Consider the following 13,398-nt stretch of genomic DNA (forward strand, 5'->3'; position numbering starts at 1 on the left):
TTTATACTTTATTTTTTGCAAGTATTAAACAATCTTGGATGACATAAATACAATAAGTATAAAGCAGGGAAGAAAGGCAACCATTTGAAAAGAAAGAAAAAGCAAAAAATAAAATACATAGGCAATAAGCGACTTGTGTAACATTCGTCAAATCATTATACAAATTCAAGGACACTTTTTGATTATTAATCTTTGTTGGTGTTATAATTAAATAATTAAGGTCGCAAAGACATTTTTTAATTTGGGAACTGTTGAGGAAAATTTACATTTATGAATATAATATTTTGCCATTAAAAACCATTTTTACACTTAACACCGATTGGTTGGCACACCGTGACGTCAACAAGACGGAAGCAGATTGATACGGAAAGCGAGTTCGACTGCACACTGTTTGTGCAGACCGTCGGTTCATGACACTATAATACCGCGAGAGCGATTTGAAAGCGGTCCTTTCGTGCCAATCTCGCGGTACAGTGACGTCATTCTCCAATCGGTCTGTGCGCAAGCGCAGATTCACCTAATTTTGAACACTCGTGTGCCCTCGTGGTTGTTTGTGTTCATTATTTTACTGTAGTTTATAATGACATTATGCACGATACAAGTTTCGATTGCTAGGTTTTAATATGGAGAAACCCGGGCGTCGTTGTGGTAGAAGAGCAAGGAGCAAAAGACGACGAAAAAAACGCGATAATGTCCCACAAGGTACTGTTTGTGTTTATATGAAAATGTGATTGTTTATAATAAGACGCGTGTAAACGCTTAATTTGCGATTTGCTCCTGTAGTTACGCTTTCTCACGAGGCTCAGTTTGTTCATTTGAGGAAATGGCTGAATGAAAGAGGGTTTACTTCTCAGTCTCTCATCCCTGTCAACTCCCATGGTACGTTAAGTGTCTGTTATAGGTGTTTATAATGTACATTCGGGAACATAAGTAGTAACCTTACAAAATATTTTCTGTTCAGATACAGGACGGGGGCTTATGTCTACTCGCGCTATCAAGGTAACTTAATATCAAAGTAACGTTACACAAATAAATGTTGACAACAACATGTTGTATGCTCTTCCTCTGTGTCTGGATAAAAGCGTCTGCTTAATGAATAAATGCATTGCATTGGTTATTTTTAGTTACATTTTGGTAATATAGTAACGTGATGTGTAATGAATCTGTTTTACTTCCATTGAAGGCTAATGGCAAGGTGATTTCCTTACCCGAGAACTGCTTACTGACCACCAGCACAGTGCTTAGAAGTTACATGGGGGATTATATAAAAAGGTATTGAATTTACCACATACTAACACATTTTATCAATAATTTTTTGTTTCTTTATCAATTGAATTTCACTCTTTTTCCTTTCAGTATGCAGCCGCCAATATCTCCTCTCCTGGCTCTTTGTTGTTTCCTTATTGCTGAGAGACATTTTGGAGATGCATCAGACTGGAGTCCATACATCAATATCCTTCCAAAGACATACACGTGCCCTGTGTACTTCCCCGATGACATCATTGGCCTCCTGCCTGGGAGTCTCCGGATAAAAGCCGCAGAGCAGAAAGAAAAATTTCAGGATCACTATTCCTCCTCGCTTACGTTTTTCCGTTCCCTCCAGCCACTTTTTAGCCAGCCAGCAGAGAAGCTGTTTACCCAGGATGCACTGCGGTGGGCTTGGTGCAGCGTTAACACTCGTACGGTGTATATGGAGCATTATCAGAGTAACTATCTTTCCCGGGAGAAGGACGTTTATGCGCTCGCACCGTACCTTGACCTGTTGAACCACTGTCCTAATGTCCAAGTAAGAGCATGTAGACCTCAAAAAGCGGTCATGCTAAGCTGTTATTATTTATTTATAATCGAAAAGATTATGTTTTTATAATTGATGGAAGTGTGCTATTGTATACTTTGTTTACAGGTTGAAGCCAGCTTTAATAAAGAAACCCGCTGCTATGAGATTAAAAGTGTTAAAGGCTGTAAAAAGTTCCAGCAGGCGTTCATCAACTACGGACCTCATGACAACCATAGACTGCTTTTGGAATATGGCTTTGTCGCTCCTGACAATCCCCAAAGTGTAGTATATGTTGATTTAGGTGAGAAATATTCATTTTAGAAAATTAAATGTTATTATTTAGCCAGTTGATTAATGTGACCCATTTGTGAAATCCAGGCTAAAGTTAGGAGCATCAAAGTTTATTTTCAATCATTGATTTCACATTGACTTCAATCTTTGACATAACCTTACTCAGTCAATATAAAAGATATCAATTTTATGTAGAAAACATGAAATCACAAAAAATCTGTATTGGGTCAGAAATGTGGACAAATATGTAAATATATTTATTCAAAGTCACATCAATCGTCTGTGTGCTGTATTTTTCAGAAGTTCTACAATTGTGCTATGATAAAAGAGACAAACAGCTAGCACAGAAACTACTGTACCTAAAGGACAATGATTTTCTAAGGTGAGTTAGTTACATGTAGATTATTTTAAAAACAGACTTTTATTCAATCATTGCATTTTATTGCCAGCACACTTGTAGTGTCTCATCATGTCTAGGACGTTAAAGGTGCAATGTGGGACTTTTAGAAGGATCTTGACAGAAATGCAAAATATTATACACAACTATATTATCAGTGGTGTATAAAGACCTTACAAAATGAACTGTATCGTTTTTATTACCTTTAAGGAATATTCCATTTTCTTAAAAGAAAAATCCAGATAATTTACTCACCAAAATGTTGATGTCTTTCTTTGTTCAGTCGAGAAGAAATTATGTTTTTTGAGGAAAACATTGCAGGATTTTTCTCATTTTAATGGACTTTAATAGAGCCCAACATTTAATACTTAACTCAACACTTAACGTTTTTTTTCAACGGAGTTTCAAAGGACTCTAAACGATCCCAAACGAGGCATAAGAGTCTTATCTAGCGAAACGATTGTCATTTTTGACAATAAAAAATAACAAATATACACTTTTAAAGCACAACTTCTCGTTTAAATCCGGTCGTGATGTGCCAAAGTGACCCCACGCAATACGTCATGACGTCAAGAGGTCACAGAGGACGAACGGGAAACTCCACCCCAGTGTTTACAAGTGTGTTGAAAGAGGACCGTTCCTACGTTGTTGTATGTCAACTGATACTAATTAATGTCTTTGTGTCAGTTTATTGTTTACAATGGTCCGCAAATGTGCGTTTTATATATGTAACACGTGACCTCCCTACGTCACTACGCATTTACGTTAGGTCACGCTGGACGAGAAGTTGTGCTTTAAAAGTGTATATTTGTTATTTTTATTGTCAAAAATGACAATCGTTTTGCTAGATAAGACCCTTATGCCTCGTTTGGGATCGTTTAGAGTCCTTTGAAACTCAGTTGAAAAAAACTGTTAAGTGTTGAGTTAAGTATTAAATGTTGGGCTCTATTAAAGTCCATTAAAATGAGAAAAATCCTGCAATGTTTTCCTCAAAAAACATAATTTCTTCTCGACTGAACAAAGAAAGACATCAACATTTTGGATGACATGGTGGTGAGTAAATTATCTGGATTTTTCTTTTAAGAAAATGGAATATTCCTTTAAAAAGAGTCGTTTTTATCTACATACACCGCGGGTTTCCTTACATGAAAGTTGCCGCCAATGTTTCTACAGTAGCCCCTTATCGGACAAACTGTTCTATAAAGCGCGAGCTGTGGACTAGAGGTCTTCACAGGTCCACTTATGCTGCGTTCCAGGTAGGTTTTTGAGCCAGTAAATCACGACTTCAAATCCACTACTCAAAACTGGGAGTACCAGGCTACCTGTAACCCGTGTTTTTCCAAACGTCTACCCGTGAAAGTGCACTGGTACCGCAGTCAAACCCATGACTTCCCACCCGTGAACTCGTATTAGGTCGATGTACTCCCAGTTCAAAGTCGTGAGTCGTGGTTTTGAAGTCGAGATTTACGGGTTACAGGTTGCCTTGAACGTGGCATTAGATCCGAAAACCCGAGGTCGAACCCGAGCGGGTATAATAATAGCAGAATCACGTAATTTAAAAGGAATGCGTTTTTGCAGAAAGGACCCGAGATTACCTTAATTCTTTTGTGTGCGCATTGAGTCCTTTTCCAACCCCTCTTTTGTTTGCCAATAACGCTTGTGATATTGTGTGGCTAACAGTAGGTTAATTTTTCGGGTGTAATTTGCTCGGGTTTTTCTCGGGTTGGGTCTTTCTTTAAAAAAAAAAGATTAATGCACGTGCAAAATGCTTTCGGGTCAGTTACATTTCTTTGGACTTGAGAAGATCTCTACTGTGGACTGAGCTGTTGGTTACAATTTGCAATCCCACCACTAGATGCCGCTAAAAACTCACACTGTACCTTTAAAGGAAAACAACACTGTTTTTCAATATTTTACTATATTCTTACCTCATCTTAGACAAATTAATACATACCTATCTTTTTTCAATGCGTGCACTTAATCTTTGTACAGCGCGTTGTGAATGTGTTAGCATTTAGCCTAGCCCCATTCATTCCTTAGGATCCAAACAGGGATGAATTTAGAAGCCACCAAACACTTCCATGTTTTCCCTTTTTAAAGACAGCACTTCGACCTCAGTGCTCAGTAACATCATCATTCCTGACTACTTCCCCTCTCGCTCAAACTTCCGTCAATATTACTGCGCCCCAAGGTCGAAGTGCTGCAAACTAAGTGCTCTTCCACCATACAATAAAGTTCTCATTTTTTTTCCACTTAAAAAAATTGCCATGTTTTATTTTGTGTCACCATACTTACTTCATACTTACGGTCTTTAAATAGGGAAAACATGGAAGTGTTTGGTGGCTTCTAAATTCATCCCTGTTTGGATCCTATGGAATGAATGGGGCTAGGCTAAATGCTAACACATTCACAACACGCTGTACAAAGATTAAGTGCATGCATTAAAAAAAGATAGGTATGCATTAATTTGTCTAAGTTGAGCTTAGAACATAGTAAAAATTAAAAAAACGTTTTTCTTTAACTAAGAAATTGTTCTTATATGTTGATACAGTCAAAATATTTTTGTAACAAACCTTACATTGTTACTCTTCAACAGTAATTTGACCTTCAGTATGGACGGCCCTTCCTGGCGACTGATGACTGCATTAAGACTTCTGTCTTTAAGACCAGAGCAATAGTGAGATCATCATTTGCATTACATTTGATGATGAATGTCTGATAATGCAAAGTACATGGTGTCCAGTTGCTTTTTTTTTAGCAAAATTTCAGTGGTCATTGCCCACACAAAACTGGCCACACCACCATGTTTGAAAAGTAGAAAGATTTCTACTAAGGTCAAATTTCTAAATTTCAGTTTCAACTGAATGTTCATGTTGTTCTCTGCAGTTCTAGTTGGAAAAATGTCCTCTTGGGGGCATCAGTGAGCCAGGAGCAGGAAGATTGGTGCATTAACTGTGCCCTAAAGCTTTGCAATAACCTCATTGAAGACAGTGTCAATGCACTAGAGAGGGTAAGTCTAATTAAAATCCATTCAATCTTAATTTTCCCTATTTAATTAAAGATATGAAACTCCTTATAGCCCAAGTCTTTTCATTTGGACAGCTATCTCAGCTCAAAGATGATACGGACCTGTCTCGCCTCGAGCAACTGTGTGTGGTGGAGAGCCTGAGACAAGAGGAGCAAAGGATCCTGGAACACACACGAGTGCTTCTACAAAACCTCCAGAGACAATAGTCACTGTGGTAACAGTAGGGAACTTTGAACATCGAGAAGCAAGAAGCTTCATGCTGCCAAGATGTAAAAGCAAGCCAAGACTGAGTAAAGAGCCAGCAGATACAACCGACAGTCTTTAACCCAATCCTATCCAGAACTACAGCAGACATAAAGCCCAAAATATTTGAAACATAAAATATTGTTGTCTCAAGCTCATATTAGAGAATTTTGTTCCCTTTCTAAATACTATAAAAGCATATAGTGATCAAGGGCGATCAAGCTTGTCCAAAAAGCAACATAAAACTCTTCCCATCTGCCACATTTAAAAAACTGTTTCTTATGCAAATGTCTAAATGCGCTTTGGGAATTACTCTGGAGGGGATGATTTTAATATGGTTTCAGAAGATTTGAAATACAAAGGCAGCATGGACAAATTTTTGTGGTAATGCTAAATGGACCACAGTACTGAATTAATCAGCATGAACAAATATATTTTTCTTCTGAACATCAGTCTGACAGATGGAAAATATGCATCCTGTGGACAGTGAAGACCTAACAAAAAGTCTCTTTGCTGTGCATTTGGAAGGAGACCGGCAATTATCAAATGCATTTTTAGACTGATTCAGGTCAGCATTATCTATTCTTTCTATACAGAGCAAACCCTAATAATGGGCAAGAGAAACAGGATCAGGATCTTAATAATCCACTGGGAATGCTAGAAAAGGGAAAATCTTATCTAAATCAGATTTCATGCATTCTGACTCATTAACAAGGTTTAAGATTTGGATTACTCATGCTAGACCTATGCAAAGTGTCAAAAAAGCAAAAAGTATTTTTGTGCGAATACACTTTACCAGGGTTCGTACAGGTTTTGGAAAGTTTTTTTCAGAACGTAAGATAACAAAGTCTTTTATGGGCATTTTCAGTGCAGGAATTCCTTATATGGGCACTTTAACAAGAATAGCGCACACACACGCCAACCAAGAGCTGACACAAAAACAATGTCACCGAAAAGTGTGGTGTTGTCTATGATGGAAATTTAAGTATATTCAGCTTTTCAAAGAACACACTCTTATGGATACACTGAATATTGTTTGTTTATCCGGGATTGCAGAGGAGTTGTGCGTGTGTTTGTTGAAATGGGCGGTCCCAATCGGGTCATGAGTCGCAGGCGGTAAGTAAAACTGCATCAAATGTCTGTTTTGTTGGCAATCGGCACGCAAGTGCTTATAATGTAAACGAAATTAACATGTATTGAAACATAAGTTATTCAGAGATAGAGGGGTAATGTTTTTTGTGTGTTGCTTGCTCGTGACTCGGTACGCCTACAGGGGGTCGGGTATATTCGGAAAGAATCAGTACAGCTGGTCTTTCTTTTATAAATCTGATAAAACTTAAAGCTCACGTAACACACACTGTTTCTGCATTTCTGATGTTAATCTGGAGTACCTATAGATGAGTATTACATCCTTTATATCTCTGGAGTCTTTAGTTTAATCAATTTATAAAAGAAAAATTTGCGTACGAAAAAATGAAGGAGGAGTTACTACCGCAGGAGGAGCCAGTACGAGTCATGCAACACTATACAACACTGTTTAACTTATGATTCACTACATGTTCGTTTCATTTATATAATATGCACCACGCCTATTTTGCTATTTTTTCCAACATACCGCATGCAACTCATGACCCAGTTGGGAAAATCCAGCGCATCAAACACACACGCAAAACTCCGCTGCTACCCCGGATAATAAACTATATCCATTGTTTCCATAAGGCTGGCTTTCTTCTCCTTACATCCAAATACACACTTTTCTTTCGTGCCATTGTTGAGTTTTAAAAAATTAAACAAGGCTGTCGCGTGATGTGATGTTTGTAAGTTCTAGCGTCTCCTGGTGATTGACGGGTGGGTGGGGTTTTCTGTGGGAAGTGCCCATAAATAGAAGTGATACGTATTGAAACCCCTGAAACGTCAGCTGGACCTGTAATCGGAAAAAACTTGTACGAACCCTGGCGAAGTCGATTCAGCACATAAGTACTCTGTAACACCCCCAACTACTTTTTTGATACTTTGCCTACGTTTAGCAGTAGGAAACCAACTCTATAACTGTGTTAATAAGTCAGAATTAGGGTTGCTTAACGATTAATCGCGATTAATTGTTAGCAGAATAAAAGTTTTTGTTTACATCACATATGTGTGTAAACTGTGTATAATAAATATGTATATATATAAATATGAACACATTCATGTATAATTTTAAGAAAACAAATCTATATATTAAGTATTTATATTTATATATAATATAAATTATAGATAAATATACAAATGTATATACACATGTAAACATTTCTAAAACATATACATGCATGTGTTTACATTTATTTATACAAAGTTATTATACACAGTTCACACACATATATGATGTAAACAAAAACTTTTATTCTGCTAACGATTAATCGCGATTAATCGTTAAGCATCCCTAGTCAGAATGCTGGAAATACCATTGAACCCCCCCTTTAAAACTGTTTGTATATATAAGGGATGTAATGCTACTCTATAGGTACACGATTAACGTGAGAAAAGCAGAAACAGCGTGTGTTATGTGAGCTTTAATAATGTAAATCATTTCATGTGTTCGCTACAGCATGTTCATTTTGCTTTTTAGTGCAAATAATTTATTTTTTAGCTTTGTAATGCATTTTTTCTTTGTTTGTAAATGAACCTGAATTAAATTAAGGACTGAAAGTGTTTTATATCAACAATCATTCCACTGACAACTTTAAAATGGAAAAACACATTTACTCAAGATTTACAACACCAATAGTGGCTACAGTAAAATTGCCATAAATATGGAAATGTTTTTGGAATCTTCTTCAAAGCTTGACAACTATCCTTTTCCTGGCTTGCTTTTTCTGAACCATTTCCATGGAGACAGTAGCTTCATATAGCGGTACAGGGTCCTCCATCTGTGGCCTGCACAGAGATTCACAACAATCATACCACTAAGCTGACTTGACTCTCTTAAAGCTTCATTCTTAACGTTTCTGGTTAGATTCTTATAAATAACATCAATGTTTTTCTCTTGTTTGTTCTTCATGCTCACCTTAACGTTCCCATGGAAAGCTTCTCCACCACATCTTTCATTATATCTGAGAGCGAGCAGAGTCAAGGCAAATAACCCAGTTACAGGCAGGAAGGAATGCATCTTGTACGTTGTTAACAAGGTCGTTCCAATAGCCGGAAGAAAAATCCCTTAGGTCCCAAACATACCATGATTTTGTAAATTAGCCATATGCACACTGACAAACCCATTGACCTCATTGCAATGTACAGTGACTACAACACATTTGTTTGGTCTTATGTTCAGCATTAGTGTTTTGTTGTATTTATATGTTTCTGTAGCTGAACTGGTACTGCACTAATATAGCATCATGGGTTCAATTCCTAATAATGGCATGGGCTTTAAGTGTATGTCAAACGCTTATGAATGCATGAATTAAAAGGATAGTTCACCCCAAAAAAATGTATCCTGTATTCATTTCTTTATTTTGCTGAACACAAATGAAGATATAAAAAATAAATAGATCAAACAAGTATTGCATAACAATTAATTGCGATTAATTTACTTATACTTGTATGTTATAACTTTGTATAAATAAATACACACATGCATGTATATATTTAAGAAATGTTTACATGTGTATATACACATTTGTATATTTATGCATAATTTATATTACATATAAATATAATTACTTAATATATTTTTTTTCTTAAAATTATACATGCATGTGTGCATATTTATATATACATAATTGTTATTCACAGTTTACACAAATATATGATGTAAACAAAAACCGTTATTCTGCTAAGTAAATTAATCGCAATTAATCATTATGCTTTATTCTGCAATAGATTAATCGTGATTAATCGTTATGCAACCCTAGATCAAACAGATCTGGGGCACCATTGACTTCCACAGTAGGAAAAAATAATACTGTGAAAGTCAATGGTGCCCCAGATATCCTTGGTTACAAACATTTTTCAAAATGTCTTAATTTGTGTTCAGCAGAAAAAAAGAAATGTATACAACTTGAGGGTGAGTCAATTTTCATTTGTGTCTCTTAATGTTGTGTAGTCCATGTTAAAGCTTAAGGTTTATAGTAAAAGATACGAAGATATCTGCCCTGCTTGGATCGAGAGGCTGTCCACACCTCTTCATTAAGGAATGAGAGAGACGCCGCCTTCATAAACATAATGTGGCTGTCTGGAGGGTCCATCTTAAAAAGAAATTATTTAATCTCAGTTTATAACTTTTATCTTTATTCATATCGAATATACACTGCCCGTCCAAATAAAAGTCACACACTTTAATATTTCGTTCGACCGCCTTTAGCTTTGATTACAGCGTGCATTCGATATGGCATCATTTCGATGAGCTTCTGCAATGCTGCAACATTTGTTCCCGTCCAAAGTTCAACAAGATCTCGTATTGATGATGGGAGAGTCGGTTCGCTGTGCACAACCTTCTCCGGCACATCCCAAGATTCTAAAAGGGGTTAAGGTTTGGACTCTGTGGTGGCCAGTCCATTTGTGAAAATGATGTCTAATGCTTCCTAAACCACTTTTTCACAATTTGAGCCTGAGGATTCCTGGCATTGTCAACAGGAAGAAAAAATCCATTGATGGAATAACCTGGCCATTCAGGAAGTCAGCTGACCTCATTCTTTGGGCACATAACGTTACTGAACCTCGACCTGACTAACTTCAACCACCAGGGAGGCTTTTATCTATTTTCTTAGTTAAATCTAGGTGGTAACTTTTATTTTTGGACGAGTAGTGTATAAATATATTTTGCATATTAATTTTGAAAGACTTTAAAGGAGACACTCACCTGTAAGTTCTGTTCTGTAGTAACCCAATGACCTCCGACTGACAGAAGTGTAATGATGTCGTGTTTATGCGGGAGATGCCTCTGCGCTTCGGCTTCCTCCTCAAACATTTTCACTATTTAGAAGATTCACAATTACAGACAGCTCAGAGCAACAGCGCTCATCCCAAAACACACACACATGATCTTCTAAAGCGATGGCAAACCTCCTGAGTCAACGATGATGTCCACTCCAAGTCCCCCTGTCTCCTCAAGACACGAATCCACAAAGTCATCCTTTGGGTCCCATGCTCTGATCACTCGTGCTGAAGGTAGACAGCGATTTGTATATTTAATCAGTTCCCTGGCATCAAACCATATATATCTATGGTCTGAGCTGGTGTATATATTGGATTAATTCGCATTAATCCAAAACTTGACTCCTCGTGGGAAAAATATCCTTACTGCCATTCCCCTCCACAATTATTTAGTTAAATGCTCACCCACACTCGGCCTGAACTCCTCCAAAAACTTCTGGTCTTCGGGAGACAAAGCTGTAGCGATGACTTTTACACCATGATAGTGGGCGAGCTGAATGGCCAAAACCCCAAAGGGCTGCATACACACAATACAGGAAGTTACTCCATTAAATCATACCTTTTATTATCAATGATTATTTATTATTGATTGACATTTTGAAAAAATACCTACACTTGCCCCATCTAGCACGAGTACAGTTTGACCCACAGCCATCCGAGCCAGTGTATGGAGAGCGGTGTAGGCCCTGACACCGTCTTTCATTACCGCTGCGGCTTCAAACCAACTCACTTTCGCTGGCTTCTGAACTGTTATTTAAAGAGATGCATATGAGATAGAAAAAAAAATGCTTAAAATAATCAAACAACAAACATGGAAATGTGTAAACTGAACCAAATTAGGCTTTTTAAAGGGATCCAAATTTTAAAATTACCCCATGATTTGTCAACCGTCTTTCAGACGAACACATTATTTTAGTAAATGCCTTATGTATCCCGGATTGCTCGAGGGTGAGAAAATCATGGGGTAATTTTGATATTTGGCTGAAGTATCCCTTTAACTGCCAATGACGAGTTTTTCTGGGAATCCGTATTTCCGCTATTATCCACCAGGTGGTGCTTTTGGGTAACTTATAAAACCTTTTCGATTCCAAAATGCAACTCTCTCAGCATAAATCAATATGCATATCTCAATACCAGTAATGTTTTTTGTAAGGTAGGTTTGTATAAACTACTTTAATTTCCTAATGGGCCAATTTTCCCAGAAAGGGTTTAGTTAAATCCAGGACTATAGGCCTTAGTTATAATAAGACAATTAAGTAGTTTTTACAAACAAACTTTACAAAAACAATACAGGTGTGCCTTTTTTTTTTTTTTTTGATTTTCTGCTATAAAATCAGGGTTTTAAACTTCACAAATTTTGATAACATGGTTGCAATAACTACAAACCTCATAGTCTTCATATTTTTTTGTATTTAGCTTCACTTTTATAAGTTGACAAAACAACAACAAATTTGTTGAAAGAGAATTAAAATATATATATTTTTAGGAGTTTTAGGAAAGTGCCAAATCGTACACTTAAGTATGACCATTTGACTTGAAATAATATAAATAATACCTAAATTAAATTCATCAATAAGCACGACAGAACACAGGCCAGATAGCTCAGCATCCAGAGGGAGAATCCCTGCAAAACAATTTGCAAAAATTAATTTGACCAAACACAAAAGCAAAAAAAATGAAAGGGAATCAAATAAAGTTCTTACCAACAACCTCATCTTCTGGTTGGAAAAATGAGACTTTTGGTCCAACTGAAAAAAGATTAAGGATTATAGTCAACATCAAATATACATTTAATAACTTTAAATATATAAGAGGTCATGCAAACCTTGAAGAACAACTCCAGCGATCTCCCTTCCGACTGGGATCTGTTCTTTTCCAAGCTTTAAGGCCTCACATAGCTAAAAAGAAAATGTATGATGTATAGTTTCTTATTCATAGTTTCTTTATTTTTATTTACGTGAATAAGTTTTAACTTGCACAGCTTGAGGTTAGATATTTTCTCCAATCTGTATTCAAGTGAATAAGTTAAATAAGCGTTCATAAGATTTAAGTCAGAGTACCTTAAAATCAACTGGACTTAGGGCACAGCTTTTAACTTGAACTTTGACCTCATAGTTGCCAATGTTATTGGGTACATTCTGTAACAGAAAATATGGATATCATCACACAAGTAGGAACAGGAAAATGCCCTGTGGATAAATGCTTATTTAAGATCTCGTTGGGCACATGTGGACATGTCCATGCATGAAAGAAAAAATAAAAAGCAGGTTTTCATTCTTACCGTTTCTTGTAAGATAAACTTTATATCACCCTGGTCTCCTGGTTTACAGTAAAGACCCTTCATGGCAAATCGTTCTGAAATCGGACCGAACAATGATTATGGTTAACGGTTTATAGTAATAATTGTGGAAACGACACTTATAGTACTGTAAAAACGATGCAAAAATATAATAATCTGCAATACAAACCGAACTTAATTGAACTCTTGTTTGTTAAACAAAATCTAATTTACAAATCACGCAGCAGTGTGTTACTGTTGCATATTATCTTCTGAGCTGCTCGTTTTCTTTCTCATTTAACGCTTCAAATTAAATGCCACCGTTTAAAGCGCCACAGATTTGTACTTATAATTGCATTATAATTTTAAAGCAAAATAGCTACTGGCATATAGTCGACTGTGGCAGTGTTTTGTTCATTTCCTGCACGTGACTCGTTCTGCGTGACGTGTACGAAAAACTGAAAAATAATCAC

General features: G+C 36.6%; 2 protein-coding genes across 2 annotated transcripts; one reads left to right on the forward strand and one right to left on the reverse strand.

Annotated features, from left to right (window-relative positions):
- Nucleotides 1-431: 431 nt before the first annotated feature.
- On the forward strand, nt 432-8,136 carry LOC135760575 (SET domain-containing protein 4-like). The gene is made up of 10 exons (XM_065274593.2): nt 432-702; nt 784-879; nt 962-999; nt 1,184-1,272; nt 1,357-1,786; nt 1,904-2,078; nt 2,369-2,450; nt 5,062-5,142; nt 5,352-5,475; nt 5,568-8,136. The coding sequence occupies exons 1-10, from the start codon at nt 624-626 to the stop codon at nt 5,697-5,699; spliced, it is 1,326 nt and encodes a 441-aa protein (XP_065130665.1). The 5' UTR covers nt 432-623; the 3' UTR covers nt 5,700-8,136.
- Nucleotides 8,137-8,413: 277 nt separating this feature from the next.
- Nucleotides 8,414-13,361, reverse strand: LOC135760576 (quinone oxidoreductase-like protein 1). Its single transcript, XM_065274594.1, has 13 exons — nt 13,116-13,361; nt 12,929-13,002; nt 12,708-12,785; nt 12,473-12,545; nt 12,351-12,395; nt 12,203-12,271; nt 11,261-11,394; nt 11,053-11,164; nt 10,777-10,875; nt 10,574-10,686; nt 9,854-9,959; nt 8,783-8,828; nt 8,414-8,652 (listed from the first exon to the last, which is right to left on the reverse strand). Exons 2-13 carry the CDS (start codon nt 12,989-12,991, stop codon nt 8,553-8,555), a joined length of 1,038 nt encoding a protein of 345 aa, XP_065130666.1. The 5' UTR covers nt 12,992-13,002; nt 13,116-13,361; the 3' UTR covers nt 8,414-8,552.
- Nucleotides 13,362-13,398: the final 37 nt, after the last annotated feature.

Source organism: Paramisgurnus dabryanus, chromosome 4, assembly GCF_030506205.2.
Source record: "Paramisgurnus dabryanus chromosome 4, PD_genome_1.1, whole genome shotgun sequence".
Classification (NCBI taxonomy): domain Eukaryota; kingdom Metazoa; phylum Chordata; class Actinopteri; order Cypriniformes; family Cobitidae; genus Paramisgurnus; species Paramisgurnus dabryanus.